Source organism: Symphodus melops (genome assembly GCF_947650265.1).
Source record: "Symphodus melops genome assembly, chromosome: 19".
NCBI lineage: Eukaryota > Metazoa > Chordata > Actinopteri > Labriformes > Labridae > Symphodus > Symphodus melops.
Genome location: NC_136709.1, coordinates 17,343,849 through 17,371,548, shown reverse-complemented (window position 1 = coordinate 17,371,548; position 27,700 = coordinate 17,343,849). Strand labels below are relative to the sequence as shown.

The 27,700-nt window shown below is 41.8% G+C and overlaps 2 protein-coding genes across 2 annotated transcripts in view; one reads left to right on the top strand and one right to left on the bottom strand.

The window, feature by feature from the left end:
* On the bottom strand, nt 1–27,674 carry pld1a (phospholipase D1a). Its single transcript, XM_079369745.1, has 26 exons — nt 27,430–27,674; nt 17,509–17,724; nt 16,973–17,142; nt 15,688–15,830; nt 14,906–15,017; nt 14,635–14,700; nt 12,910–12,968; nt 12,579–12,671; nt 11,553–11,705; nt 10,369–10,518; nt 9,665–9,748; nt 8,058–8,139; nt 7,812–7,922; nt 7,529–7,714; nt 6,753–6,990; nt 6,453–6,581; nt 6,006–6,124; nt 5,407–5,520; nt 3,873–3,983; nt 3,684–3,772; nt 3,407–3,520; nt 3,209–3,258; nt 2,965–3,099; nt 2,328–2,481; nt 1,681–1,798; nt 1–651 (listed from the first exon to the last, which is right to left on the bottom strand). The coding sequence occupies exons 2-26, from the start codon at nt 17,690–17,692 to the stop codon at nt 427–429; spliced, it is 3,189 nt and encodes a 1,062-aa protein (XP_079225871.1). The 5' UTR covers nt 17,693–17,724; nt 27,430–27,674; the 3' UTR covers nt 1–426.
* The window catches only part of nceh1a (neutral cholesterol ester hydrolase 1a), a gene marked incomplete at its 3' end in the record, with an annotated part of 204,343 nt that continues 195,310 nt past the window's right edge, over nt 18,668–27,700 (top strand). Inside the window, exon 1 of the mRNA XM_079369237.1 lies at nt 18,668–18,683. The remainder of the gene's footprint in view (nt 18,684–27,700) is intronic.

Genomic DNA, 27,700 nt, shown 5'->3' with positions numbered 1-27,700 from the left:
ATATATATATATATATATATATATTTTTTTTTTTTTTTTTTTTTCAGCCTCACCCTGGTCCCTTCGAAATCTTTGTTGCTTTGTCAGTTTTTCAAGTGGTCAGAAGTGTCAGGCATCCAGAGTTTGATTCCCAAAACCCTAAATTCAAACAGATGTTTTTCATCCCGACCTCTTGAGTGCAGTCACAAATAGTGTCCTCAAATGTGGCTTTTTTTTTGTTCTTCATACATCCCAAAACGTAGTGCTTTCCCTACAACGTTGTAACTGCTCTTTAGTGTTTTCAGTAGAAACAGATTTGAGAGTGACCAGCAGTCAGTTCAATCCAAACTACATTTTTTTTAACTCCTTCTCTTCCAGCAACCTCTTAATCCACAAGTACCATTGGGAGGACAACAATCTGGATACTTCGATCAAGACGCTGAAAAGTTACGTCCAGATCTCAGTCGGGACCATGGCCTCCTTGGTTCCGACAGAAGGCAGGAGGTTCTGCTCGGACAAGAAGTCAAGAGGAAACTGGACCAGGAAGCCTCGGATTTTACGCAGCTCCTCTTGAGCGCGTGTCAGGTCTGTCTGGGCCAAACCTGGTTTGGACTGGTACTGTTCCAGCTCGGACATGTTCCTCACCAAGGACGAAGGAAGGCAGCGGAATACCTGCAGCAAAATCATCATCATCATTACGGAGAGACTCAGGAGTCCATTAGGCCACAGATGAAAACAAACACAAAGCAAAAAAACAAAAAAGAACCAATTCAATGAAAGACAGGCCCACAGAGGGTAGTACAGAGAGGAGTGCAATATGCTTTCAAAGAATTATCTTGACATGGCTGGAACACTGTGAGAATTTTTCTTGCCCCAAAGGTTTGCAAGTCGTGCGTCACATTACAAAATCCTGGCCGAGGCTTCTTTATTCTTTAGTTCTTTATGTTAATCCACCCCTCAACACCCCCACACTTTCAGCACTAATAACACAGATCAAACACCCCTCCTAACTCTGATTATTTGTTAATTTAACTTGTTTTGTTTTTTTTATAACAAGGCTTTAATATTTGCACAAACATCCATGCGTCCCCGAGGGCAGATTCTAACGACAGAAGAGGCTCTGTTCGGCTCCAACTGGCTGGAAATGAATCACGAACACTAATTAAAGTCCCAGAGCACAAAACACTGCAAACTCAAATCAGTCTAAAATGTCCCAATATGGCCACCATATTGAGCTCAAATTGTTTAAGTTAACAACAACCTTTGCTTGAACGTCCCACTACGACAAGAACTTTAAGATTCAGTGTTTTAAACATGGAGAGTTAAGAACAATGAAATCAACTGCGTTTATTCCTACGGATGTTTTCATGTATGCCTTTTTTTTATGAATATCTTAGAACAAGGCTCGTTATTGAGCTTGTGTGCAGTGTGAAACTATACCACTAGGTGTTGCTAAATCCCCACACAGCTCTTTTAAGAATAAGAGTTTGATGCATGACGTGAAACGTTTCTTTCACTGAATCATGACCACGATAACCTTTAAAGACTGCTCGCATGCTCACATAGACTTTTTCAGCTGATGCATTCATGACATTATGAAGGTTATCGATTCATTAAGACCTCAGCTGTCATCTGTTCCCGTGAAAACGTATTTCAATCATCAGGCACATATCCTCTCTGCACGACCACATCAAACCATACCTTCTCATAGATGGTGGCGTTGCGTCCAGCTGTGGTCATCCACACCTCCTTATAGAAGCGATCACTGATCGGGTCGGAGAAGTCGATACTTGAGTCATTATGGCCTCCAAGGACAGTCCTGTCCAGATAGAGAGACGAGAGGAGAACGAGAGGACAAAGTTGCACTACATTTAGAAGACTTTTTTTTTTTTCATTATGCAATAAAAGTTTCTGCCAAAGGAAGGCACAACATTTTTAAATCAATCTAAATGTACTGTACCTGTCATAATAAATCAATCCATGGCTAAAAGTCCTTGCTAGGATGTTTTAAAACTAAGTCAGGAACTTTCTTCTCAGAATGTTTGTGAATATGGGCCCTGAAGTTTTCGGGCTGAGTTACATGTGTGAGCTGATGAGAGGTCGCACCTCGAGCGGATGGTGACATTTACTAAATACACATGGCACTGATATAAAGGCAAACATTCTAATTACAGCATTGTATAGCCGACTCTGTTGTTCTGCGTCATTCTTTTTTAATCATAGCTGGCCTCACAACTCCACACTGTGATATTCTCCCGCTGTAAGTGAATGAGTGAACATCCAGAGAAGTGCATGTTTGGAACAGGGTTTTCCCCAAAACACACACACACACACATACACACACACACCTGAAGCATTCAAGGCGAAGCTGGAGTGCGTACGGTCCAGCTTCATACTCCTGTCCATCCATCACAGCACGAACCTTCTCAGAGTCTTCGATAACCACTGCCACCTCGCTGTCGCGTTTACCCAGCATGCTTCTGTCGTTGATGTTCGCAGAACCTGAAAACAAACAAACAAACAGAAAATCCATTTCTCACTTCTTGTTTGCTAGCATACTTTTTAATTATGAAAAAACAACAACAACTGTACGGGTTCATTATCAAATCACTGAACTTCTTTACTTCATTGATGTTCTCTTTAGGAGCATTTATAAACACAAATATCACGAGAAAAGTCTTTCATGTCTTTACAAAAAAGGGGGAAAAACGAAGGCGTTCAGGATTTTCAGACCTGTTGATCGTTGTTGTAGCAGTGAGCTGCACCTCATCACCCAGCAGAGGGCGCAGCAGGCCCATTTTCTATTTTAAATAGTATTTATAGTCATATGTTTTAGCTGCACACATGGTGAGCGATTGAGAAAAAATGCCAGATTTTGAGATTCATCACATTTTCAATGGTGTCAAGACAGAGATGCTAAAATAGCAGTCGCCGAAAGCAACCCGAAGAAAAAAAAAAAAAGGACAGAACGTGAGAGAGACGCACCGATGATGACGGTGTTGTCGTCAGCGATGAGCATCTTGCTGTGGATGTAGATGAGCTCCGTGACCAGACGGCCCTCCAGCTCGGCGTGCGTTCGCATACCGGAGAAAGAGATGTAGTTCATCCAGTGGTCATCCACTGAGAGGACAAGGAGGAAGAAAAACACAAACAAGCAGGAGATAAGAGAATGAACTTCACTTCATATTAGCCATTAAGATTGAACACTTTAGTTTGTTTTTGCACTTACTCTCATTTTTCAGCTGGGAGATGATGGAGTATTCCCCTCTGATCATTGTTCTGAGGAGGCAGAATATTTATGAAATGTATTATATTCTTGTCCAAGAGCTTGAAAGGAATATAGAAAGGAATTTAACAACTGCATTCTCATTTCCCTTCACTGTTCCTCCTTCAAAATGAAACAGGGACTGATAACAATGTGGTTCACCTGTAGTTGAAGTGCATGACCGCCTGGAGGGCGTTCCCTCCTCCTGTCGTGATGTCTCCCTCAAATCCAGGAAGCAGAGGGGTGACCACGTACACACGGTACTTCTTCCCCTCCCTGAGAGCAAACACGGATCAGTTACATGCAAGACAAACACCAGCAGTGCCACTAGTAAATCAAAAAAAAAAGGAAACTCACTTCTAATTTCGATTACAAACACAACGTACTTAAAAAAGAAACTTCATGCAGACAAACAAACGGTCTCAATAAAGAGATGTACTTGTATGCTCTGAGGATCCTTTCGATGATGGCGTCTCCGATCTTGTTGTAGACCGTCCGGTTGTCGGCACAGCTGATGAAGAACTGGTTCTGATCGGAGAGGGAGTCGGGACACAAAACCAATCAGAGACATTTAAGATGAGGATGACGTTGTGCGTCTGGAGGATGTGTGTCTCTCTGTGTGTTTTACCTCGATGTAGATGAAGTGCTTGCTCTTAGCGATGACCTGGATGTAGGCGTTATGGATGGACTCTTCGTGGTACTTTATGCCCGCAGACCAATCTGCCGCTGACCGTAACACCTTGTGCACGCAGACGGAGATCATGAGAGGGGTTAAATGAGTCGACCATATGTGAGTATGTTTAAGAGTAGGAGCTAAATACCGCCGAAATAATGTAACGTAGACATCCGAGTTGCTAAAAGGGGGTTGTTGTTTGACGCTGTATGTCAACTCTGTGATTCACTGTCAACCTGTCCAATTGTGGACATCCCAGTCATTGACAGCCATATTGATCACACTATAAACAAAAAGCTGCTGTTTGTTACTTTTCCCACCTTTATGACTTCAAGTTGTGTTTGCATGTGACGTGTGGACCATAACTAACACTATTGAGCACTAAGTATGGAATTGTTTTTTGTCAATCACGTGGAGATGTGGCACTGGTGGCCTAGTGGTTATTTAGCGTGCCTCATGTATGGAGGCTAAAATACTACTAGGTTTTGAATCTGACCTGTGGCTCCGTTCCTACATGCCATTCCCCACTCTCTCTCCCTCCTCTCTCTCTGATTTCCACCTGTACCATCTGTCCTGTCTCACAAATAAAGGCATTATATATATATGTTTAAAAAAGTTCACCCTTTATTAGAGTAACATTCGTAATGTCAGTCATACCTAAAGGCTCACTTTTCGGTGATCCAGAGGCAGAACTCTGATCACTGGAAACTTTGAGTATGACAACACCACTTTAAATACTGTAGCGCAGTTACCGCCAACTAGCAGAAGTCTGTGGCTGCTGTTTGTGGACAACACAGTTCTTTGCAGTGAAGCTTATTTGCATAGGAATGAATAGACATTTTGCTCAAATGAATGAATGACGTCTCCTATAATAAGACACAAACAGAGTTTGTTCTACAGAGCTGTCTTTTTGTCTCTTTTTGCACAGGATTAGCCGTTGAATCAGGCCCTCTGTTTAATTTTTACACACTAAACCATTCTCACATTAAACAGAGCTACTGTAACAATGAAACGTCAAATAAACCTGATGGAGTTGTGATAAGACCCATATGTCCTTGTTTCTTATTTTAGTCAACCATCTCTCTCCAAGGTGCATTCCTTGAGGCTGCAAACCCTCGAGGGTCAATCGCAAGTGCAAACCTCTGAAGTTATATAACTTTTTGGCGCATGGAGAGTCTTTGAACGCTCACTCTCTTTTATCTTTGTCCAGTGGTGCTTGCAGACTTGCTTGTGGAAAGTCAAACATGAAAGTGGGAGGGGTTTTTTTTTTTTTTTTTTGTGGGGGGGGGGGGGGGTGGGGGGGGTGGGGGGGGGGGTGCATTCTCTCTGTAATTTTCTGCCAGTGGTTTTTTTAAGTTTGGTGAATAGTTTGGTTGTTTTTTTCCCCCGACTTTCTCATTTTGTGTAATTATTAAGAAAGGAAAGACCAAACAGTCCTCACCATGCGTCATTTTGTGAATAGTGCTCGAATGAGTGCATTTTTTCTTACCTGCACTTTGGCATTGACGGAGTCAGGGACCTGATATCTGAGCTCGTCGGCACTGGAGTGAGACTTGGGCAGCAGGAATGGATAAGACAGAGAGCGATACTTTGGCTTCATGATCTGAAGTGGATGCAGTTGGAGTACATAGGTGTCAGAGGAGGAAAGGAAAAAAAAGAGTGAGAAATGGAGGGAAAAAACAATGATGCCATGGAAAGCTTGAGCGCGAGGATTAAAGTGTTTTTCCACTGATTCAGCCACACATTTAGTCATAATCTGCCCAGTTACTGTTTATGGGTCTGTTTGACTTTTAATTGAAAAAATCATAACACTCACTCACTTGCAACTCACTGTGATTTAAACTGCACAAGTGTTACATATATTGAAATCGTTTAATAATAAGATAGCAGTCTAAAAAGTTGGTTAAAGTATGTCAACAAAGAAGCTTTAGTTTTTAAGTCCTGGTTAAACAAGTTCAGCTTTAAGTCCTCATCCGGCTCTCCATCCCTTTGTTGTTTGTCAATGGACTCAGTGTGTGTATGCGTGTGTGTGCTTGTATGTATGGGTGTGTGTGTGTGTGTGTGCGTGTGCGTGTGTTGACACAGTACCTTAGTAAAGTTCCAGCGTTGAATGAAGTGTCTGGCCACATCCCGAGCAGCTCTACCATGAACCACAGAGGCGATGTCGTGCCAAGGCATTCTGGGAGTTGTGTACCTGTCGATGAAATCTGCGTAGTGTGGAAACAAGCGAACAAAGAGAGGAAGAAAAGTGCATCAGAAAGAGGAGAGTTTGGTTCAGAGAGAGGGAGAGAAAACAATGCAACAAGGAAGTGTTTGATGCTGCTTGTTCAACACAACTAGTTTCCAGAAGACTATTTATGTATTTATTTTCACCAAGCTACTTTAACAGGAAATGTCATAAGATTCACAGCTACATACTGTATGCAACAAGGAGAACAAATAGAGACCAGCATATCTAAGATGACTTGAATTATTAGTAAGAAAAAGTGAGTTTCTGTGAGTGTGCATTTGTGTGTGTTTGTTTTTCTAACTGACCATCAAAAGGTTTCTCCAGCTGGATCCAGTCCTTGTACACAAAGTTGCAGTAATCTTTTCCATGCCAGAAGCGCGTGTTGCCTTGTAACTCTCCGACACCTGTCTTGAGGCTTCGCACGGAGCCACTCCCTACAAACACACAGACACAAAGAAAAACAGTAAGAACACATGCAGAATAAATAAAAGTAATCTTTTTACACATGTTTCATGGTATGGAGCTCATTTCTGTCAAGCATATTTCAATTGCAGTTCACATAAACTAAGGTTTATATCCATGTTTTAATAGTTATATAAACACACCCGTGCTGTCAACACTGCTGACACTGTCGGCATGCTGCAGAGTGTGTTTGTGCAGGTGTCTGTACAGGCTGAAGCGAGCCCTCCTGTTGCGTCCAATCCCCTTCAGCTTTGGCAGTTCCAACGGTTCACTGGGTGGCGTCTCTTGTCCGTTACTCTTCGAGATGCCGTCAGATATCCCGTCAGATATCCCGTCGACAAAGGAAACACCCTTACTGGACGGAGGGTTAGCGGTGCCGGCCTAGGAACATGGAAACAACAGGAAATAAAAAAGTAGCTATGCACTACCCATAAACTACGTTTATGCAATGTAGTTATGGGAAGGTGAAAATGTTCATTTTTGTTCACACAGATTCAAACTTTGGAATGACACAGGAAAGGAATCTAAAACGACATCTTAGAGGTTGAGGCTTTGCTCAGGGATGATTGTGCTTAACTGTCAGAAACTGAAAGGAAAGGCTAAAGTCTGTGACTTACGGATAATCAACCACAAAAAACTAGTGAAATAAAACCTGCAGCCTATTCAAAGGTTTGCACTGTGAGAGAGCAGCATAAAAACCACAGGCTGTCACTGAGGGTACACGCAGTTCATCTTCCTCCTTCCCCCACCAACACCTCCCAACTGTGAGAGTTACAATCACACAGTTTGCTCTGTTTGCTCCTCTTTTATTGGAACCATTTGTCAGGAGGTTGGAAAGGTGTTTATTGCCAATAACTCCAAACTGTTGATTTTTAATTAGTAGTGTGTGTGTGTGTTTGTGAGTATTTGTGTGTCCAACCTGCTCCAGGGCAACAGAGCGCGTCACACTGCCGACATCCGTCAGCCTGTGCTCTTTGTCGTCCCAGCGACCGTACGCGAGGTCGATACCACCCACGAAGGCAACCGATTGGTCGACGACAACAATCTTTTCGTGATGCGCCCACAGATAGACGGAGGAGGAGACGTGGTCTGGGTGTCGCATCACCTGAGCAACAGGAAATGAAACGCAACACTGATTCACATAGGCGTACGTGAAACAATCTTCCTGCACACACTCTGGTTACCCGGAGTGATTTAGTCACCTTGATGTTTGGGTGCAGGTGCGAGAGGGTCCTCTTGCTGTAGCCTGAGTTGATGCCGAGGGCGAGCTCCACCTCTTTGTACAACATCACAAAGATGCGAACTCCCTGTTGCTGTAGAAAGAAAATGTGAAACTGACTGTTTAAATATATTTGTTTGGTTTGTATCCAGAATGAAGAGGACGTTGTGACTTTTTTATGTTCAACATAATTGTGTTCGTCTTAGCCGTTTGTCTAATCCATACTTACAGCTTTGCGTTTGAGGGTGCAGTCCAGCCTCCACCGGTTCCCTTCGACAACAGGTCTCTTCAGGAAGATCTCTGGACTCAGCCTGGTCAGGGAAGTCACAGAAACCAAGAAACAAAAGACAAATGAGAGGCGCAGAGAGAGAGAGAGAGAGAGAAAGAGATCAACAGTGAGAATTCTTTCACACATTCAGTTCACAGTAAAACCCAACCGATTGATCATCCGGCCGATAATATCCGCCGATATTACTGTATTCAGGGACTATCTGTATCGGATTATTTAATCGCAGATATGTGAGAATTTTCCACCGGTTAAATAGCCTTTAATTTGAGTTACATTGTATTAGACTAGTATTTCTCCTTCTCGCTGTCACCAGCAGAGGGCGCTATGTGGCTTACATTTAAAATTATCACCCTCCAGAGCGTCAAGTGTTGATGCAGGTACATGTGAAGTTACTCTCCAGTTGAGTGACTATCTTGTCTTAATTATAAATATTTGTTAACTGCAAATAAGGGATGAACAAAATGAGTATCTAAGAAAGATATTGGCTGATTTATCGGTACGGTAGTTTTTGTTTTGTTTTTTCACTTCTCCAAAATTAATATCAGTATCAGCACCAAAAATCGGTCTGACCCTAATATTCAGACAGAATAGACATTAAGCACTAATAAAGTCTCAGGATTCAATCCCATTGGCGCCCTGATCTTACATGTCTACAATTCAACTGTCTCACTTTACACAGACATCTCATTGGTTGAAACCATAAGCCCTGTGATTACAGCCCTGGAACAAAAAGCGTTCAGCCACGTCAAACGGACACAGATACGTCTCTGAGGGACTGCAGACTGTTTTGAACGACCCCGTCGCAACAATGAAAACTGCGAACAAATACAGTGTTTTATTTCCTGTTATATAACTCAATACTTAAAAAAAAAAATACACCACTTTTCCTTTTCTCTTTTTTTTTTAAATTCACACACTCCAAACTTTATTAAGTAATTGGATGCCTTGCCTTGAAAATAACACACAGGTATGCAAACCCCACATAAAAAAGTGCAGGGTGACACATGGAGGGTGGGTGTAGCGAACAAGTAGACAGATACTATAGCGAGCCTGTCTCTCTGTCAATGTGTTTCTATTCTGGGTGTGTGGATGGACTGTAATTAGAGCTAGCACCATTGTATTACTGGCTGAGAGCAATGGCTTGTGGGTAATGTAAAATGTAATGTGTGACAGTACACACGACACTTTCAGGGTAGCCCAGTGTCCAGTTGGCTCAGCTCACAGCTGGGCGTATGGCTTGTTTTTACAAACTTTTATATTCTTGATTGATGGTATATAATATTATACTATTTTGTGTTCTGAATGGTTAACTTTTAGTCTTGAGCACTATTGTCACTTTCACCATCATGTCTTGGCTTGTCCTCATGATCATGTGTGCAAAATAAGGCCGACTCCCTCACTATCAATCTACCTCCAGATACAAATAAAGAGACCTGACCTAGCCTACATGTGCTTTGAGGTTTTTCATTACCCGGATCGATATTCAGTAAGCACCGAATTCTGTGATCTCATGCAGTTCTTGCAGCTGGAGATGCAATGACACTCACCACCAGTCAGTGATGAAGATTTCCTCCTTGGCCTCCTCCAAAGCATCAGCCACGTCCTCCATGTATGTTTTTCCATTCACATACCTGAGAACAAAAACACAATCATTCAGATTGAATTGTGAACGTAGACATCTGTCACTTAGGCTTATTTATAAGCACACACACACACACACACACACACACACACACACACACACTTACACAACAGTAAACAAGCGTGTGCAGTGCCCCACTTTGAACCATTCAGAGTAAATGTTTAACTACTTCTGCTTTTTCAGAAGCGTCAGATTCTCACAGCCCAACACAAAACCACAGTTTGTTTTTCAGCGCAAAAAAAAGGAGGCAAGACATCGAGGGCAGTGGAAGTGCGTCTGTGTCTCCACTTCCCCAACTTTCTTAAGCTTGCAGGCGTCAGACTGCACCCAACGCTGTGTCATCATGACATAACAGTTCTTTAAACACTCTTTGTCCGTTTGCTCACAGCCGCAAAGCATGTTTTTCTCACAAGGATCCGAGCTAAGTGCAAAGACGACATAATGAGATGATTCAGTATCACACAATCTGCCAGCAGAGGAGGATTTAAGAAAAGATTTTAAAGATGGTACAGAGCGATAACGGCTCACACCTGTCAGACATCTTCAACACAAAGAAAACTGAATTTATGAGGAAAATGTGTTTATTTTGAGTTTCAAATGCACAGTTACCATTTTGCCGGGATGTTTTCCTGTTCCTGTGCAAAAGATCCAAAGCGGTGATCTCGAAGAAAAGCCTTCCCGTTCTCCCTCACAAAGCTTTCGATGCTCTGACCCCACCAGCGTGCGTGTCTGTAGCTGCTGCACTTAAACACCAGGGTCCTGTCAAGAGAATGAAGAAAGAAGTAGAAAATATGTTTTACATTGAAACAGGAAATCCTTCACATTATCTTTCAAGTGGTAATATTTAAAATCCAGTTTTTAGTTCTCTTTGGCGGTCCCTGAAGTGATTACATGGAGCTGTTGGCCTCAGCAAAACAAAGTGCTTAATACTAGCAGATAAGAGAACATATGGTTCATTCTTTGAGCTGAAGTGAGTGAGCCTGTGGTAGCCCAGCCGATGATAGTGGACCAACCATGAAGGAGTTGTGGTAAAAGCATCACTGTGCTGAGCACATGGTATCAAGGGGATCTAACAACCTACCTGGTTATGAAACCTGCTGAAATTAATGTTGATGTCTCATCATGAGCTATAAACAAGACCATCAGATTAAACAGCTTTTTTTCCCTTCTTTTTTTAATGGCTAAAAGTGCTTCCTCAGGGTACAGTCGGTGTTACGATGAAGTGATCAACTACGCACACTGGAAACAGCCATTTTCACTTTTTCATTAGCAAAGATCCTCAATGAGGGATTCATTGGACTGTTTAGATTAAGCAGGGTGACTTTTTGTGGGGAAGAAAAAAAAAACAACTGACAACATTTCCAGGACGTCAGAAAAACAATAAGAGGTACTGCTCTGGTCCACAGGGGCCACCAAAATAAATACTTATTTACTCATTTTTTATGAAAGAATTTTTTGGTCATTATTTTTATGTATAGAACCATAGACTGTATAAAACACGGACATTGTCTCAGTGACCTCATCGAAGGCTTTTTGAAGTGGAATTTTGAAGCCCGTCAATGGCGGTCGCTATGTTGGAAATGCTATCTCTGCTTTTTAAGGATTTTTTTTTTGGCTTTATAGGCCTTTCTTCTGTGATACAGTAGGACATGCTGTAGGCGCACTTTGTAAACATGTTCTTTCTACACTTCAAACCACCCATAAATGCAAACTTATTTGTGTTAGAGGGAATCTTTACTACAGGCATCTGATACACAAATGAAATAATTTACACACAAACACAGTAAAATAACCTGGAGAGGCTATCAATCCGGACTCCATGTTTGGTCTCTGTGTCTTTGGAGTCCATCTTGATGCTGAACTCTTTGTCCACTAGCATAACGAAGGAGATGGCCCCTGAGTCCGGCTTCATGTACAGTAGGCAGGAGTCCTTCACCACCAGCCAGCTACAGTACACACAACACACACACACACAAACAGTTTTTATCATGGTCATCACGATTCGTGATTTGTGTTTCTGTGTGAAGTTCTTGTGGATTTCTGTGGACCATTTCTTGTATTTCTTGTTTCCTGGAACGGGTGTAGGATGAAAATCAACATGGGGATGTAGGTGGACGGGCTGAGCGTTTCAAACGTGTGGGATTTATTTTGTGTTGTCTTTGGAAGAAAAAAAAAAACAATAAAAAAAAAAAAATGCTCACATAATAATTTGGGTGTGACGAAGCGAAAGGGACAGGAACAGACAAACAAATGAAGAGACAAGCGCGTGTCACTGCAGCTGGTTTGAACATGCTGCGAAGACTGTGTTAGCAAAATACATAAGAAAGTTTAAAAAAATTACAAATAAGGAGCCAACGCGATCACTTCTGAAGAAGTTCTTATTTTTGTATTTTTAAATATGCAAAGTGCGGTCACTGTGTTTTAACACCCGCGCTGAGAACGCTCCCTGCCAGAAATTTGTACTTCCATCACACCTACATTACAAGTTTGCCAGTACAAAAGGAACAAAACACTTCAAATCTGCTATTAAATCTTTCCAATCCATCCTATTTAAGACATTAAGGATTTTCCATTTGTTGTCAACGTGGTTGAGAAATAAAATGATTTTTTCATATCTTCCATTCAAAAAAACAAATAAGAACTGCTTAAATATGGGAAAACATGTTATAGCAACAGCAACATTTACACAGTATGTAAGCGTGACTAGAGCAAAATGTGGGGGAGGGGGGGCAGAAAAATAAGAAAAAGGTTGAAAACCAAGAACAACAGTAAAGAAAAAACAGACAAAGCAACAAAAAAGGAGAGATGTAATCACACACCGTTTGGACCAGCGATAGCAAGCCTGGGTGTGACCACAGCAGTTCATGCCAGGTATACGATGTCCGCCTGAGCGCTTATAGATCATCCCCTCCCTGCAAGAGACGGAAAAAAAGTGAAACATCTGCAAAAAGTTGGAATGCAGGTTGAGTACAGATCTTAACTTGGAAGTTTGTAAAATAGTCTAATCTTAGAAAATAACTTTGTCCCCCTGATCCTGTGAACTTAAGCTCAAGAACTTAATTCTGCTGTGAACTGTTCATCCACCTGACACAGGATCTGTTTTGTGTACATAAGAAGAAAGAGATATTTGAAAGAAGAGTCAGTGCTCACAGTCCTTTGGGTCCCAAATCATGAATAAAAGACAGCTGGCTGATGTCAATGAACTCCATCTGAGAACAGACAGGAAGAGTTTTCACACAATGACTCATTTATTACAGCTAGCCAAAGAAAACATTCAGACATACTGTACACAGAAAGACGTGTGACTTTGTGAGCAGATACCAATGACATTTATACATACCGTCTATAAGTGGGTCGCTTAAATTATTTCAACAAGTGGCATCACTTCAGATATTAAATTGTTAAGTGTGAGAATGATGCACGTCAGCACATCAGGGAAGGTGATACGGCCAAAAATAGTAGGCCTACTGCTGTGTGAGCAAGCTCTGTCAGTGAATTAGTATAATAAAGAGTACAATATTCTCCAAGAAGTCAGATTAAACTCATAAATCTACTGTCTGTTTAGCCACACCTGTTTTATGTAGAAAATCTTTGGATGAGTGAGACGTAGGGAATTCTACATTTAAGCTAACATTATAAACGTAAGGAAGCTAACGTTAAATAATTTGAACGTCTTGTCTCACGTACGAGAAATTAAACATGTTAAAGTCACATTTTGATCATTGGTGCATTATTCTTACTGAAGGCCTTCAAGTTGTTCTTTTCTCTTATCGTCACTGCGCCACCTGTTGACAACAGGAAGTTGCTGCCTCTGAATTACAACTAGCCATTCCTACAGGGTGGCTACTATCTCCCTCACAATTGGTTTGGACCGTCCTGACACCTTGGACATACTCCCATTTTGAGCTCAAAAGTCTGCGTCAAATGCTGTTGACATGTTAAAAAAGTGTTCACCATCAAACAGGAAGTAGTTTTATAAGTCGCTCAAGATAGCTGTACAGTTTTTTACAGTTTTACAGTGAGGATTTTGTTTTGCGTTTTTGGAAAGCATACAGACCAACAGAGCATAACACAACGTAAAGTTGATGACTTTGTACAGTAATGAGGAGGGGGGTCTTTATATTTTTTACTAAAGGATGATTCCCTTCATAGATGGGGCATGTGACATAAGGCTATCAGGACCCCCTCAGGTAGGGTTTTGGTTTTTGTTTTTTGATACAAATTCTGTTAACTGGAGAGATGGAGTCGAAAAAATCAGTGAGAGAAAGTGGGAAACAACTTGCGGGAAAGGAGCCACAGGTCGATTCGAACCTTGGTCTTACAGCCTCTGTACATGACCCGCGCGCACTAACCACTGTTCCACCAGTGGCCCTCATCCTGCTTATTTAACTGTCAAATGTATCTTTGTGAACATTTGCTGTGTAAAATGTAAAGGGAAGACTGTTTCCTCAGTATGCTATAGTTTATGTCGTTTGACACCTACCTAAAAAAAACCATCCATGTCAACATGTTTTATAACGGATAAAAGTTCTTCACAGGAGCTTCAATGAGTAATCAGACGCTTAAACACCTATGTGTCAACATAAAGCAGACAGAGTGCTGTGGGTAAACACAGTCATGTCGTGTGTTCTCACACAATGTTCTAGCCAGAGGGGAGAGGACAGTAAAATGAAAAGTACAGTAACAGGTTCATGTGTTTATTTTAATAGTGCATCTCAGGTTTCTACAGAAGTCGGCGTGGTACATTTGGCTCACGTTGACAGAAATGAATAATAAACAGAACATGAATATGAAGTGTAATTTGACTTTGGCAGGCAGTCTTTATTAGGTTGTGTTAAAGTGACACAGCTTGCAGTGCTTAGTACGATTACTCACAGTGTGGTGATATTTGCGGTACATGGCCATCCTCAGCAGCTTGTTCAAATAGTCCTCTAATTGTTTCTGTAAAAACACACACACTTCATTTTGGCCATTGTGAGTATTTTAATGTCAAAATCATGCGTGTAAACACACACTTCCACACATACACACGCGCACACACACACACTTAAGAGCCATGGCAACAAGTGTGTGCCAGGAGAGCTTTTTGCCATCATGTTAAGATGTGACAAAAGTGAAAGAGGCTGCAGACGCGGCTGTGACTTACCCTCCTGCTGGAGACCTGCTCCTCTCGCACCAGCTCGTCTCCACCTCCCCTCGGCAGGGAGGGCATCTCCCTCACCTCACTCTTCCTCACTGTCCTTCTCCTCACTGTGTGGCTGAGGCAGAGAGGAAAGAAAGTACAGGCCATTTGAGGACACTTTTCCAAAGAGTGCTTTTCAAATTGCCTAAGGCTAAAAACAAAACACGTTCTCAGCTCTGAAATTCAAACACAATTTCCAGTGTTCCTGTAAACGCTTGGATAAATGTGACGTTTTGTGGGTTGTTGTTGCACTTTTTTATCTCAAGCAGGACCACAGGGAGACAAAAGGACATAAACTGAATGAAACAGAGATTTATTGAGTGGCCAAGAACACTGACAGGAACAGAGGAAGAGGGAGGAGGGCAAAAAGTAGATCCTGTTAAACACCAAGGGCCACATTCCTGAATTATTAAGTGTGTATGAAGGAGAGAAAGAGAGAGGGGCAGGGAAAAATAGAGACACAATGGAAGAAGTTAAAATAAAGGAACGTGCAGTTCAGAAATAAAAAAGTTCTCAATGATCTGTTTCCCAGGCAGGGACGAAGAACTGTTCTTTAAAGAACATGTTCAATTCTTCAAATTAAAGTTGGTTCAGTGTAATAAAAAAAACTTGAGAAGACTTGCAAGTCAGTGCAATGATATCAGAAACAAGTATGCATGTGAATTTCTGTTTACATCCAAAACGTGATGCTTGGAGAAGTGAATGGCTGAGTGGGAGTTCAAATCTATGTGTGTGTAGGCACAAACCTGCGTGAAGGCAGCGGTATCCTCATGAAGGTCTTGTACGTCCTCAGCTCTCTGTGCAGCTCCATGAAATGTTTCTCCTTCCTCTTTATTACCCAGGTAAACTCTCCGTGCTTCAGCTCGATCCTAAACACTGCTGGCAGAGACTACACGCACACACAAACACACACGGGGGGGTAAGGGCATGAAGAAGTGTACATGATGATCTTTAAATTTATTACAGTTTGAATCATCTAATTAGAGCAGCGGCTCCATCTGACATCACGCTCACCTTTAGTCACAAACTATCAACACAACACCTGTTCAATCAAGCTACATGTCCAACGTCAATACTCCAAAAACACAAAGTGGAGAGACTTTGTGTCATTGTGTAATGACATGTGCACCAACATGTAAATGAGCAGAAGTAGACAACAGTCACTGTGGCCAGTCACTTCCTTCATCATCACGCCATTTGGTCCAATAAGGCTTCTTGGGTGTGCGCCACTTTAAATGATACCTCTGTTACCACCATTAATAGCTGTTGCTTTCAGCTCGTTCACCTCGTCAGTTCATACAGCTTCCTCCAAAGGTAAGTTCTGTGTGAAGTTACCATGGACTTAAGCGTGGTGGTGCTTCACGTCGCTTCTTCTGCTGACTGAAAAGCTACGAGACCACCCACACACCCTCGTCGCTCACATTTGTGAATAACGTGATTTACCTCTCCCCACGCGGGAATATACGTCCTGCTTTTTATTGACATGGCTACTTTTATTGTTCATCACAATTCTGGCTAAACAAGCCTTCTTATAGCATGGGTCACTTTAGCTCAGTTAGCTAGCGTACTAAACGGACCGGACATGTTGATTAAAGGTTGTGTTACATTTTTGTTTGGGTTCAGGGGATGACAAACATATTAGAAAAAAATAAAAATAAAAACTTTAGAAAGCTGCTAAGCCTATCTTGGTTAAATGTTTTGGATTGGGTGGGAAATTTGTGTATTTGATTGAGAGACTTTCCAGCTGCATCTTTTGTTGAACGTTTGTAACTATTGGGCGACCTAAACCGGGCCACAAGCTCCCATAGCATACGAGAAATAGGTTGGAGACCCTTGCTTAACAGACAGCTGTGTTAAAGGAGCTGAAGATGTCGTCTCAACATTAAAGCTGAGACCACAGAAGCATTTACAATAACTCCTCTAAATTTTTTTTTTTTTTAAATGACCAAAGGAATGAGAACAAGAAAACAGAGTCATCTCTGAATCTTCCCTCAATGTTTGCCTGAAGTATTAGCTGTGTGTGGTCAGGACCTTGTTGACGCTCCTGTGGTGCGACAGGTTAAAGCGGTCTTGCGCAGTGGTGAATCTCTCCACCTCCAGGATCCGGGCAGTGATGGGCACGGTGGGGAGGTAGACCTTAGCGCTGTCCTCTTTAAAGCCTACAGTGGCGTACACGGCTGAAAACGGGATACGAGTGTCCCCTGGGAGAGAGAGAGAGAGAGAGAGGGTGGTGAGCATGTTGTTTCAGGTTGTGCATGTAGGAGTTGTTCAGGCTTCTTGGGAGTGAGTAGGATGCTTCAGTGAAAACAGTCGGCCTTTGTTGAAGATTTTCTGCGCTTCGCTAGTTCGTGGTGTGAGGTCAAATGTGTCTGTTTTGTTCTCCGGTAAAGTTTGTAAGATCTAAATTATGTAAAGGAAAAATCCAAACTCTCAAACCAGGTCTGAGGCTCAGCAGTATGTCCTTTGTTTTATTTGATCATGTTCTCTCCATTGCTTCTTTTTTTTCTTGGTTAAATTTTGCTGAGATCACTTTGATTGAGACAAACAGAACATATGTCAAAACGCACCCAAGGAGCTCCCTTCATAGTCGATCTCCTCTCCCTCTCCCATGTCCAGCTCCCTGGTATCCAGGCTCTCCACTAGGTCGGCCATTTTGATGTGATCTGGCTCGTCAAGGGCCGCTGTGGCGTCAGAAACTTCAGCGTTCACCAGGTTCAGGCGACTGGTCGTTGGCGGAGCCTTACCCAGCATGCTCAGCAGTTAACCCAAAGAGCAGGGCGAACCTGAAGAAGAAAAAAATGTCATGAGCTACTGTGTATATAACCGATTCCAAAAGAGACAGACAGACAGACTCCATAATAAAACCACACACTGTAGACACAGCTGTGGAAGGGTTTCAAGGTCAATCGTGGTCACCACTCAAGTCACAAAATGCAGAACTGAACAAGCCGACTAATCTTTGCACAATCTGCTCCTTCTTTTAGAGGAGAGCAACATGCTTCTCACTGTACACACAGAAGGAGACATTTCTTGTGTGTGTAGGAGTGTGCGTGAGTACATATGGTAGTATGCTCTTTGTAGGTGTGGAGGGAGGCTTTGGAGGGTGCTAGGTTTGTGTTTTTTGCAGAGAATTCTTCTACGGTAAAGGACAACATCCTCTATAGTTGGATTTGATTATTTGGGGGGGCTTTGGGGCCCTTTTTTTAAAGAGAGAGTAACTGTGGGGAAAGAGAGAGAGAGGGGGGGGTGGGGGGGGGCAGCATCACGTTAGGGGTCTAACCTGTGACCAGTGTGACGAGGATTATAGCCTCTGTTCTATACATCATGGTAATGCCACATAACAATAGAGCTACACCAGCACTGCCCTCTAAAGGCACCCCCCCCCCATTCAAACATCTGCTGCAAGTTTTTTTTTAAGTCGACGAAGGATAAAACTGTCTTTCTGCACCTCTGCTGTCTGTGCCTCCAGGGGGGGAAGCTAACCCAGTCGATAAACTCTCTGACTGTAGTGAAATTGTTCATGAAAAACATGCACAATGAAAATATCAGCGGAGAACATTCCACACAAACCAGACCATATACAGTAACCCTGCACGCTATCGTGACACCATTAACAGAGAGGAAAACATCAAGGAAGCCCATTTTAAGCCCATTGGCATTCCAGTGCCATTATGTTTCAAGATATTTGTCTGAATCCACCACAGACACGTGTAAACCAGGCAGAACATCTGCAGCCTGATGTGTCCACTTCATTCAGTCGTCGACCTGTTACTGAGAGAGGAGAGCAGCAGATTGAGTTCAAATTAGACAACCTCACTAAATATTCTGTCATTGTTTTTCTTTGACTTTGTCATGTCTACACCTGCACTGGTTCTGTGACTTCAAAGACTGAACACACTTTCTACACCTTATCAGTCAATATTTGCAGCATGCACACATGTAAACACTGAGAAGGTTACATGTTGTCATGTGAAGTTCATGTTTACACTTTAACCAGTTCCTCAACCATAAACACGTCTCAGAAAAGGGATTTAAATATGTCAAATAAACTCTTCCTGAGACGTTTAAGCATGAAGATATTTCTCATTTTTGCTTTCCGAACGTCTCTGACTTCCCTTTCAGAGCAGACTTCTTGAAAACCAAGCGGGGTGTGAAGGATGACAAAAGCGGCACCTACAGTAGCTGCAATAGCTCGGTTATCTTTCCTAATCTTTCACAGTGGAGGAAACGGTCCTGAAAAGAGAACAATAACAAAAGAGAAGAAAGACTCGTTCAGACAAAAGACACGCAAGCAGAAAAATCAGTCATCCAACACTGATCCACAAACTTGTGATGCATTAATGTCGAGACGACGAATGAGAAAAGAGTCAAGAAAGAGAGAAGCAGAAAGGAACAGTCGGTGCTTCCTTTGCCTTGAGATCCTTCTTCATCTCTTATTTTACAAACATGTTGTCGAATAAAGCATGCAAACTATAAAAGTTCACCAAAAATCCCCCCCCCAGGATGTATTCACTGGGGTGTAATAGAGACTGTTCTGGAAGATTCTCACAGTATGGAAGCCCGAAACAATCAAGCTTTCATACATTATATTCATGCTCATTCTCGCTCTTTAATAAGTCCCCACATCTCAGCAGGTTATTTTATCTACACCTTTACTCAGGCTGCTCATAGTAAGTTTGTAAGTTTCATTTCTTGTGATTACAGGATCATTTTCAGGCTGGCCATTGTGACAGGCCGTACTGCCTTTGCCCACACTAATGTGATATGTTGAGCCTTCTTTGGGCCCGAGAGGAAACTTCAAACTAACACAGTGTATTTTAAAATGCATGGATGCATGTCTGCTTAGGGCCTCCGTCCTGTTACGCTCCCACCATAAGGCGGCTCAGTGGGGCTGATGCTGCATTCATGTGGTGTCGGATAAATCGGAGAAACATGTTTCCGACTTTTAAAATGTACACAAACACCTGCTCAAGTCGAAACAACAACTCGACTCCCGACTTGACGTCAGAATATGTTTAATGTAAAAACACTTTTTTCTAAATTCACATATTACACATCAACTCTTTGCTCAAATTCCGACTTTTTGGACTGAAATCACGCGAGCGCACGAAAGTCAAAAGAACGACTTCCCAACTTGGATACTTGGACCACCCGAGCAGCACATGAATGCAGCATAACAACAACAACAACAACCACCCACAAATGGACCCAATAAAGTGACGTCAAACACCTTAGAGTCAAACTGAAGGGCAAAAAAAAGGACTCAAAAAAAGAATCAGGAGCTGCATCTGCGTGGGCAGAGCTGAAGACAAACAGCAGAGGGAACAACATACAGGTGTAAGAGTGCACGAGGCCTGCGAGCTCAAAAGAAGAGTTACACAGAAGAAATGAAAGTGTTTTCACGGGCAGGGATAGAAGGGCCTTCGGTTATCTCATAGCAGCTCACAGTGATCCCAAACGCTTCATGCAGTGTAAAAGAATGATCATCATGCCACAAATAAAGTCAACATGATAGCACACATTAGACATGCAATAAGCAGACACTTCGAACAGAAACAGTGTTTCAAGCGAAATAAAAACACTTTCAGAACATAAGGCCCAAAGATTCAGGAAGAGTTAGAAATCCCTTAAAAGTTATTTCATGAGTTTGGCAATTCTTGAAGAAAAAACAGCAGACAGAGCAATCGTTTCTCTGCCTGGGAACAGGGAGGAGTAGCACCAAAGGAATGAGCTTTTCGGTGATTCATCGTTTTTTCGAACATTAGTCAGGGTGGCAACAAACACAAACACAGAAAAAGTCAATGTGTTTACAGTCAGTGGAGCCAAAAAAGGAAAGCAATCCCTCTCATTCAGACTTATCGGGGTTTTATCTGTAAGGACTGTCCTCATCCTGAACTCTTTTCCAGACAAGTGTCGATAGAGGATGAACATCACTCCTCCAGCTAAAGTAAGAAACAGGTGTTTAGCATTTATTTCTCTGCGTAGTGCCGAATTCTTCAGTTCGCAGCTAAAAATGTTCATGCCAAGAAAGTAACACTTGAGCCCGCACGCCAACAGATGACAAGCTGACGGTAAACATTCTCACTGCACCAACAAGCTGTAACACGCTCACACAGTCAGAGGAGTCACCGAGTGTCTGGGTTTCATGAGAAACACTTAGCTCTCTTCATTCATTCTCTCGTTCTTCATTTTCCTGAATTGAGACACGTGTAAGAATTCAATAGAAATCCTTTTCAAGTAACCTTTTATACAGTAAGAAATAAACGGGGAAATGTACCTTTTACAAACTTCAAAAACTTTTTTTTCCTTTTTTTCTTGATTATGCTTTTAAATCTAGAAATAGGATGGTGGATGGAGTAAATCAGCAAAACAGAGCGAGCAGTGAGACATGGAAAAGGAGCCACAAGTAAGACCCAAACCCAGGTCGCCGGCTCCGTGCAACCTCTGTACATGGGGCGCACGCCCTAACCACTCGAACCCCGGCGCCCCACTGTATAGCAACTCTTTAAAACCAGATTATAGGCCAGTGGTTCTCAAACGTTTTCTGTCATGCCTCTTTGGAGGAAGAGTACTGCATAGGCCTTGATGTTTGCTTGACAGTACTCCTGCTTCTGATTATGAAAAAGACTATTTTAACATCAGAGTTTGACCAACCTACAGAGAGTGAGTGTCTTCGACATTTGATCAAGTTCGAGTTGGAGGATAGAATTAAGAATGAAGATATATGTGTCATACCTACCTTACCGAAACTGGCCACTAGGCTAAGGCTATTGAAGCTCCATTTATAATTATTATTATTGTCTTGGTAGACAAACACGATGTCATGAAATAAAAAAAAAAAGGCCAAATGAATGAGCTTTTGCGTGCGATCTTGAATTCCAGCAGAAGTATTTCAAGCTTCTCCAAGAATATCCATGACCTCCACCCAGCAGGACATGAAAGGTTAACTGCAGTGTTCAGAGCTGGAATTCTACATGCGCTTTGAATGTCTGCACACATGTGTTAAATATAAGCAGGCACATTAAAAGCACTGGTCATGGTGGCTGCATCTACAGCGTGATACTTCAGAAAATAAAAGAGACGGTGAGGTTATAGTAGCATGCACAGGTTATCTCATTATTACAGTCGAATGGAGCGCTTCCTGCTTCCTGTCCTGTTGTCATGGCAATACTTACGGAAAACCATTACTAGCTCATATGCAAATCATTCAAAATCACAACTCAACGTCAGGGTACGATCTAAATAGACAGAAGTGTGAAGCCATGGTACATACAGTAGGTGCTCCAGTTAGCAGAGAAATGAATGGGCAGTAGGAAATACTGTGATACCAAAGAATATGAAGTTATCAGGTGACTTTCAAATGGCTAGAAGTGTTAATGAGGCAAGATGTCAATAGGTGGAGAAACGTTTTATTATCATTGATAGACAACATCACTGTTAATAATGTCAAGTGATTTTGAAAACTGGAGAAACATGATAAAAAAAAGCCTGGTGGTGAAATGAAGACATTGAAAACGTCTGAAGGGGTACGCACTCTGCCCAACCTGAAGCATTACACAGTTCAACCTGACAGGCAGAGGAGCTGTGGTGGAGTGTGACAGAGAGAGAGAGAGAGAGAGAGAGAGGAATGAATGAGGTATCATTAAATCATTAAAGTGGGAACTCAATCTTTTTAATGAGCCACACATAAAACGTAACCACTCACCGAGCACCAGAAAGTCATTTAAAAGATATTACTACTTTTTTTTTTATGCACAACACAGCCTTCATTAATTCTGATATTAAAAAAAATCCATTATATGAAATGTAAAATTTAACTTCAATATCAGGAGAACTATTTTAATCAAAGACGCACTATAGTTGAAAACTTTGGAAAGTCTGGCAGCACTTTTTACTCTTTCTCGACATTTCAAGGTTGATTTCACTCAAACTGAGGTACAAACTGACCCGTCGGGTGATTATTGTTGCATCCCTATAGTATCTGTTCTGGTGTGAGAGAGAAGGTTATAGATCAGCTGGAGATTAATGCATATGTTTGAAACACCAAAATACATTCTGATATGTTTACAAAGCTCCACAGGATAGCACGGCATCTCTGCCTCTGTCCCTCACAGAGCAGCAGGTTAGTCTTAAAAAAGCAAGATTATGTGAGTAACAGTATTTCTATTTGCTTAGAGTTAAATAATAATAAAGACCTAAAAACAAGGGGGGAAATATTGTGCCGATCACCTCTAAGGCTGATTCATGATCATGGTTGACATCAAAAAGTTGATAAGTGAATTTGTATTTTTCAGCAGGTACTGTGCAGGAATCACTGCAGCAAAAATGCTAAATGTTGCCCATTTAGCTTTAACATTTTGATACTTTTCTATACTGACATGCTAACTTTAGCTGATGGCCTGTATTAACAGGGTGAGCCAAAAGCTCTTTTCAGCGACACCTTATTGATTGTTTGAACTGCAGACTGTGTTTTTTTATAGGATGAACCAAATCAATAAAACACGAGTTAATGATACATTTGGGCGCATTGGAGAGTGGTACCAAAAGTTAAACAATCACTGAAGGTTACACGAGGTTAAACTACAATCAGTAATGTGTTCAAGTTGATTCTTTTATTTCTCACAGCCACACACATTCATCTCCTTTGAGAGAGAGAAAACCAAACACAGAAACGTAAGCTTGTCCAGTAAGTAAGCCTGATTCTGCAACAGTGCAGGGACATGGGAGGGTCACATGGGAAAGAGGACAAGGTCGACCCGCCATGGAGGAATCTATTGAAAAACAGAAACAGCATTTTCTGTTGCTTCGCTATTTCTGTCCAAAAGTGCTGTTTCGCAACAACATTTTATTCTCGTGGTCTTGAATTGAATTTCCTGGATTACCTTTTTTTCCCAACTATGTGATGTTAATATTACATTTGCATCTTCATACAAATGTCATCTTCTGTTTCAGACCATTTGAAGAATCAGCAATGAATGAAAAATCTTCACAGTTCAAACAATTATGGCAAAACTTTTGACCTCGCCTTTACCACACATTCAACATCTCTGTGACGCCAATGGAGTTTGTAGTGTGTTGATTCAGGAGCAGCACGATGAGGTGTGAAAGATAGGAGCCGTTTACTGCTGAGAGCGGAGTTACTAACGCTGCATGAGACCTACAACAAACCTTCAACGGAGTCAGTGTCCTCAAACAGGGCTGATGGTGTTCATGTTTCCACTGAAGTCCCTTATTTGTTATCTTATCCCCTTCCACTGTCTAGCTATGAACAAGAACTTGAGACACTGAAGAGACAGCTGTGTTTACACAGCTTGTCAGAGTGATCAAAAATGGGTCTTAATTTTAATCACTTCTGATGGCTGATCATTAACAATGTGGTTTGGGAGGAAACACAAAGAAAACACCAAAGAACTATAGAGACATTACAAAGAATGTAATCCTACATCTTAAATGACAATCTTGGTTGTGTTGCTGTTGTTAAAACATGTCATTTCACAGCAGTGTGTAAAGCTATTTATCATATGAAAAAAAATCTGTTTGATTTATAGACGTGTAAATATTCTTTACATTTCCATTATGTTTAACACCATGATTTCAGGATTGACCTTCATGGTGTAAATGATATCAAAGATATTGTTGTTGGATTTTTTTCTTTTGACAAAAGCGGCAGATCTATCCCAATCAGAAGTGAGAAAACTACAAATTATGAGATTTTAATCATACATTCGAGGAAGCAGTGAACGTCATTGTAGCTAGTTGCACTTTTGCCATTTCATTTTAAAGGTGTGACACAGTGATCAACTATTAGTCATTAAGATTTGTCACAGCTGCTTTATTAATCAATGGGTGTGATGTTGATACAGTCTAGTTATCTCTACCAAACTCTAAGACATCAGTCACAGGAACTCTTCATATCTCTGTTTTAAACAGTAACTGTTACTCCCACTTTTGTCCCTCCGCTTTTACATTTTTGGTCGTATTTGCAAAGTGTCAAATTATTGAAGAGAACACTGGAGGCGGACTGAATGACTATGTCAACATCAGCAGAGGTGCTGTCACTGATTACCCAGTGTTCGGAAAAAGATAGATAGAACTTGTGACATGCACCATCTATTCTTGGATGTTTGATGGACATCTCTGGCCTTTCAAAGTGGATGTTTGAATCTATTGTAAATGTACACCACCACATCGTCTGCGTAACAGACTACCACTGATGGTAACAGGTGAACACACACTGACACACTGCATGCGTATAGTTGGAATAAGTCTAACTTGGCATTTATAGACTGTGCCGTGCCTTGCTCCACATGGCGCAGATGGTACAGAGAGAGAGAGAGAGAGAGAGAGAGAGAGAGAGAGAGAGAGAGAGAGAGAGAGAGAGAGAGAGAGAGAGAAGCAACAAGAGAGGTCTGTGACACCTCTCTCTCTCTCTCTCTCTGCCCACACTAAAGCTGCCTATTATCTAATCCTTCACACCACGGAGAGGGGGATCGGGATGGTCACATAGGCAGAGAAAGCAAGACATACAGTGGATGCCAGAAAAGGAGCGGGAGAAAAGTGTCATCATCGCCAGAGTAGTGTTCTGCTGGCGCTAAAACAAGGCATCATTGTGCTGATGGAGTGGTGGAACTGCTCTCTCTGCTTGACTTAAAGCCAAGCCTGACTCAGGCCTACCACGGCAACCGAGTCAGAGCCTGGTTATTACCAAAGCAAAAATTCTCCTCTGAGTACTTATGTGACTCCCAGTCGCCATCATTACAGTAGCAGGGCTGAAAGTATAGGACATTTGAGAACTGAAATGATCGGCTCAAGTTGACTTGAAACAGGTCATAAAGATAAGTTTGGCTTGTTAAAGACCGAGTCGTGATAACTTTATTTTCAACCCAATAGAATGGTGAAAATTGTATTGTGTTCCAGTTAATTAAAAGACAAAGCAGTGAATGTTTCACAACAAAACTATCTCCATGCCTTCATCTCCATGCCTTCATACCATGACACATCTTGATGTTTTGGACTTGTTGACATAGGTTTTGAACAAGACTTTCCCAGAACGAGAAATAGTCAAAAAAAAACAAAAAAACTGATTAGACAAAAAGACAATCTAAAGTGTTTATGAGGTCTGTGCACCAAATGACACAGTGAACATGTTTTACTATGGAAATAAATCTTTGCTATTTTCGCATGTTGTTTTATTTCATTCGGCTCAATTGATAGATTTTAATGAACTGTGTCCAGCTCCACCTCATCGCCCCCTCCTGAATGTCACATGCTGCGTGCACACAAAGGCTTACCCAACTTTGACTTTGGGGCTTGGCATAGATATGTTCAGAGTAAAGTCAGAGTGAAACATTCAGCCATTCGTTTTTACACGTTGCTCGCCTTGAAGATTTCTGGAAATTTCCAGGCCTTAACTGCATGTGTAAAAACAGCTCAAGACAAGCAAGATGGAGAATAGTGTTGTGATGCAGATCCACAATTTAAGCTCCAGAAACAGATGTCTGTTGAAAAATGCCATAATTACAATTTCGATTCTACACAAATGATTACCTTTAAAAAGTTGCAAAAGGGTTTGTGGGTTTTCAAAGATATTGAGCGAGCATATGAAACAGTTGCCCACATCTGGAACAAATTTGAAGCACTAAATCTGCCTGCTAAGCTAAAGATATCCCAGATTCTTTCAACATTTCCAAAGAAGATAAAGTACACAGGCAGCCATGGGATAAGAAAAACATGACTTCCATTTTTCAACAAAAGACGAGTTTGTCATGGACCACAAACTCAAACTCTTTGTCTTCCCCCACTGTTCAGATTCGTGACTGATCACAAAAACCTTTCACCACATGAAACAGGTCGACACAGTTAAACACTCAACCACAAACTTTCAGCCTGAGAAAGGAGCAACAGTTCAAGATTACTGCATCACAACAGTAATGAGGTCACTGCCTGTGCAAGAGGAAGGCTACTGAATGCCAGAGGTCAGTGTCATGTGTATCAGCTGCAAAGACAACAGAAGACGAGAGGAAGGGGGAAAGTTAAGGGGAGGGGTCGGTATGAGCGAGCAGCAGTAAAGAAAGAGAAGCAAAATATCTCCAGGCTTCGCATGACATTCCGACTGCAGGGACTAACTTTCACAGAGGGGTGTGAGTACAGGGTCATGAGGACAGTACAGTACACACAAACACAGCTCTGAAGTAACACTCAACTTGTTGCAGCTTTTCATTGATAAAAAAAAAAAAAAGTGCACACAAACTCAACTTAAGAACCAAAGACATCTTTCCACCATGACTGCACAGAGCTACAACTTAACATATTTAGTGCAGCAACACAACAAAACAAAACAAAACACAAAGAAGTAAGTCTCAAACATTCTTCTACATGATCCCAAGAAGGGGCCACAGAGACACAGATCTCCCCCAGCCCATGGACACAAATAGACCAGAGCAGATTTAGAGACAAGTAGAGAAAGGAGAGAGGGAGACGTTACCCACCTGCTCTTTTTGTGGACATGCAGCCCACATGTTGCTCAGTCTCATTGATCCACTTCACTGCTAAACTGAAATCGACAACAATGCCAACACACGCACTCTCTCCAACTTGACTGGCAACCACCGTACACAGGCAGCAGGCAGGCTAAGTCCTTCTTCTCCTCTGCAACTCAGAAATTGAGGCTGAGGAAAAAAAACTAACAGGGAACTCTCTCCAACTCCTCAGAAAGGGAGGGAGGGAGGGAGCTGTGAAACTCTGCACCAATCACACGAG